At 44.3% G+C, this 3,486-nt stretch overlaps 1 protein-coding gene across 1 annotated transcript in view; it reads left to right on the forward strand.

Moving 5' to 3' along the window:
- SMAD6 (SMAD family member 6) overlaps window positions 1–2,776 on the forward strand; it is a 78,420-nt gene extending 75,644 nt beyond the window's left edge. The window contains exon 3 of the mRNA XM_015428338.1: window positions 1,916–2,776. Coding sequence (XP_015283824.1) covers window positions 1,916–2,457 — 542 coding nt within the window. The 3' untranslated portion in view covers window positions 2,458–2,776. The remainder of the gene's footprint in view (window positions 1–1,915) is intronic.
- Window positions 2,777–3,486: the final 710 nt, after the last annotated feature.

The following is a 3,486-nucleotide window of genomic DNA, read 5'->3' on the forward strand; positions in this document are numbered from 1 at the left end:
GACGCTCTGGTTTCGGGGGGAAACTCTATGGTCGGAATAGCTACATGGAGTTTATTTTATTGTATTTCTTTGGTTTTGGCCCCAAAACCAGAGCATTGCCGCTCAACACCCACGACACTTCCTGGTAACTTGGGCATGTCACGTTTATTTCCGAGTTTCTAGAGGTAAGAGGGAATAATAATTTTTTTTTGGGGGGGGGGAGCACCCAAAAAGTGGAAGACCTCCCACCCAGACCAGGGGACCTGGCAACCCTATTACCTGGGGGGAACCTGTGGAGAGGCAGTTTGGTGTACTGGTTAGGAGCGCAGACTCTAATCTGGGAAAACCAGGTTTGATTCCCCACTCCTCCACATGCAGCTGCTGGTGCGACCTTGGGTCAGTCACAAGTTCTCTCGGAGCTGTTCTCTCAGGAGCAGTCCTCAAGAGAGCTCTCTCAGCCCCACCTGCCTCACAGGGTGTCTGTTGTGGGGAGGGGAAGGGAAAGGAGTTTGTAAGCCTCTCTGAGACTCCTTTGGGTAGTGAAGGGCGGGGCATAAATCCAATCTCTTCTTCTTCTTCACACCTTGAAACAGCCACTGCCTGAGGAATGACTGACCCCACCCCACCCCGCGGGCAGTGTAGGTCTCACTCCAGGGATGGAATTAAATGTGGCCCTTTGGGTTGATGGGCATTGTGATTGTTGCTCACAGCAACCTTTGGAAGGAGTACCGCTGGCTGGTCGATCTCACAACCAGAGTGAATTTTGAGAGCCAGCATGGTGTAGTGGATAGAGAGGTGGATTTAGGACCCTGGGCGACACAGTTTCGAATCCTTCTACCATGGAGGCTCGCTGGGTGACTTTGAGCCCATTGCAAACTCTCAGCCTGGCTTTCCTCGCAGGGTTGTTGCATGAAAATATAGGCGGGGAGAAAAGTGTTCTAAGTAGAGATGTGAAGGCCCGGGAAAAAAACGGAAAAATTCAGAAAAAACCCGTTTTTTCCCCATTTTTTTCCTGAAGCCTTTTTTGTTTTTTTCCGAAAAATTGGAAAAATTGAAAAAAGAAAAGAAAAGGAAAAAAATTGATTATGGAACGTTTTATTTTAACATGATGAATAAAATATTTTAAGACAAGGTGTTCAAATATTTTCCAAATCATTTCTAAAAATACATATATATATGGTATCAGATTGATCTAATTTCTGTGCACTGAGGACAAGCAAGTCCTAGGTTACAAACTGAACCCTCCAATGCAAGAACAAGATGCATTTCTTCCTTTAGGAGGTGCTGTTGTCCGAAGAAAATAAAAAGGTTTCAGTTTTGTGTTTGCATGTGGATGGGTATTCAGTTTGGATACACTATATTTTCAATATGCTCGTTGTGATAATTTCATGCCAAGTAAAAATGTCCATAGTCATATTTTATGTTCCTAAAGTAACAGAATGACTTTCAATCTAGAAAAGAGAAAAGAAATGCTAATGTAGCATTTTTTTCAATTTTTCTGAAAATTTCCATTTTTTTCCGAGCTTCAAAATTTCTGGAAATTTTACATCTCTAGTTCTAAGCAATGCTCCCTCTAAGCCGTGGAGTCTTGTGAGCAAAAATTCTACTTTGTGAGCTACTGGCGTTGAAGTTGTGAATGAGCGATTTGGCTGCTGCATCAATTAGTTTGCTCTGGAGCCCTCCTTCCCAAGCTAAGACAAAAATGTGTGAGCGGGAGGCTAAAAAAAACTGTCAGCTAACTCCCACTAACTCAGCTTAGAGGGAGCACTGGTTCTAAGCCACTTTGAATTCCGACTGGGGAGGGAAGCGTGATGTAGAACAAAGAAAAGCAAATGCATGGGTAAATAGCATCTGGGGAACAGAGACTGGGAGCAGACCGTCATTTGGGCTGTTTCTAAATGCACTGCCCTTTTTTTGTGTGTCTCCCTTTCCCTAGACGCCAGCCTATCGCCGGACACGACTCACAGGAGCCACTGGTGCAGCGTCGCCTACTGGGAGCACCGGACCCGCGTGGGGCGCCTCTATCCCGTGTACGAACAATCTGTCAGTATCTTTTATGACCTACCTCAAGGGAACGGCTTCTGCCTGGGACAGCTGAACCTGGATCACAGGAGCGAGACTGTCCGGCGGACTCGAAGCAAGATCGGCTACGGGATCTTGCTCAGCAAAGAACCGGACGGCGTGTGGGCGTACAACCGCAGCGAGCACCCGATCTTCGTCAACTCCCCGACGCTGGACATTCCCAACTGTCGGACCCTGATGGTGCGCAAGGTGCTGCCGGGTTACTCGATCAAGGTCTTTGACTACGAGAAGTCTTGCCTCTTGCAGCACACCACTGACTTGGAATACCCAGACGGGCCTTACGACCCGAACAGCGTCCGGATTAGTTTTGCCAAAGGCTGGGGGCCGAACTACTCGAGACAGTTCATCACTTCTTGCCCGTGTTGGCTGGAGGTTTTGCTCCGCAACAACAGATAGCCGTCGGCCTTTGAGGAGGGGAGCGGCCACACCCAATATGAGACAGTCCCCAAATATCATCTACCTAGATTTAATATAAAAGTTTTATATATATTATATGAAAAATATATATATATTATACTTGTAATTATGGAGTCATTTTTACAATGTAATTATTTATGTACGGTGCAATGTGTATATGGACAAAAAAAGAGAAATGCACTTTGGCTTATAAGTCTTTCAATACAGATCTTCTCTTTTTTTCCCTAAAGGAGGGGGAGAAAGTTATACAGCAAAAGAAATTGGAATAGCGCCATGCTATGGCTGTATAGTTTCGTTTTTTAAAAACAAAAATCCCAAATGGTAATCCCCAGGCAAAAAGCTAATCCCACTCAGCCAGTCATTGATAATAAAGTATTTGCATTATAGCTGTTCCCCTCCAATCGTCTGTTTTTTCCAATGAGAGCAAAATGAGGAGGAGGAGGAGGAGATTGGATTTATACCCTGCACTTCACTACCCAAAGGAGTGGCTTACAAACTCCTTCCCCTCCCCACAACAGACACCCTGTGAGGTAGGTGGAGCTGAGAGAGCTCTTGACAGAAACTGCTCTTTTTCAAGGACAGCTCTTTTTTTCTTTTCTTTTTTTGAATAAGCTTTATTCGCTCCCCTAAAAAGGGGAGATTTTTCGCTAAAAATTAGAAATAAGGGAGGGTATAAAGAGGGACAGAGAAAAGAATGAGTGGTATTAGTAATATGTTAATCTGTTAAAACTATTTATAATCAAATCAGAGAATCCACAGTTTTCTTCTTCACCAAAGCTTCTTCTTTTCTTCCAGTAGTGTTAACCAAGGCAATTAGTATGTTAGTATTGTCCTTCTGGTATCTGATATCAGTTTATTCTTCCAAAGTAAAATCCACTAAAAGTAGAGAGCTAGCAGTTTTTAAGTTTTATAGTTCTTCCCACTTTTCTCTCTCAGGTTATACTTTGAACCCGACGCTCCTCCTTCTTCCTCGTCCTTCACCTCCCCTTCCGAGCTGCTGTCTTCTAC

This window comes from Gekko japonicus, unplaced genomic scaffold (genome assembly GCF_001447785.1).
Source record: "Gekko japonicus isolate JY-2015 unplaced genomic scaffold, Gekko_japonicus_V1.1 scaffold4004, whole genome shotgun sequence".
In the NCBI taxonomy this organism is placed as follows: Eukaryota; Metazoa; Chordata; class Lepidosauria; order Squamata; family Gekkonidae; genus Gekko; species Gekko japonicus.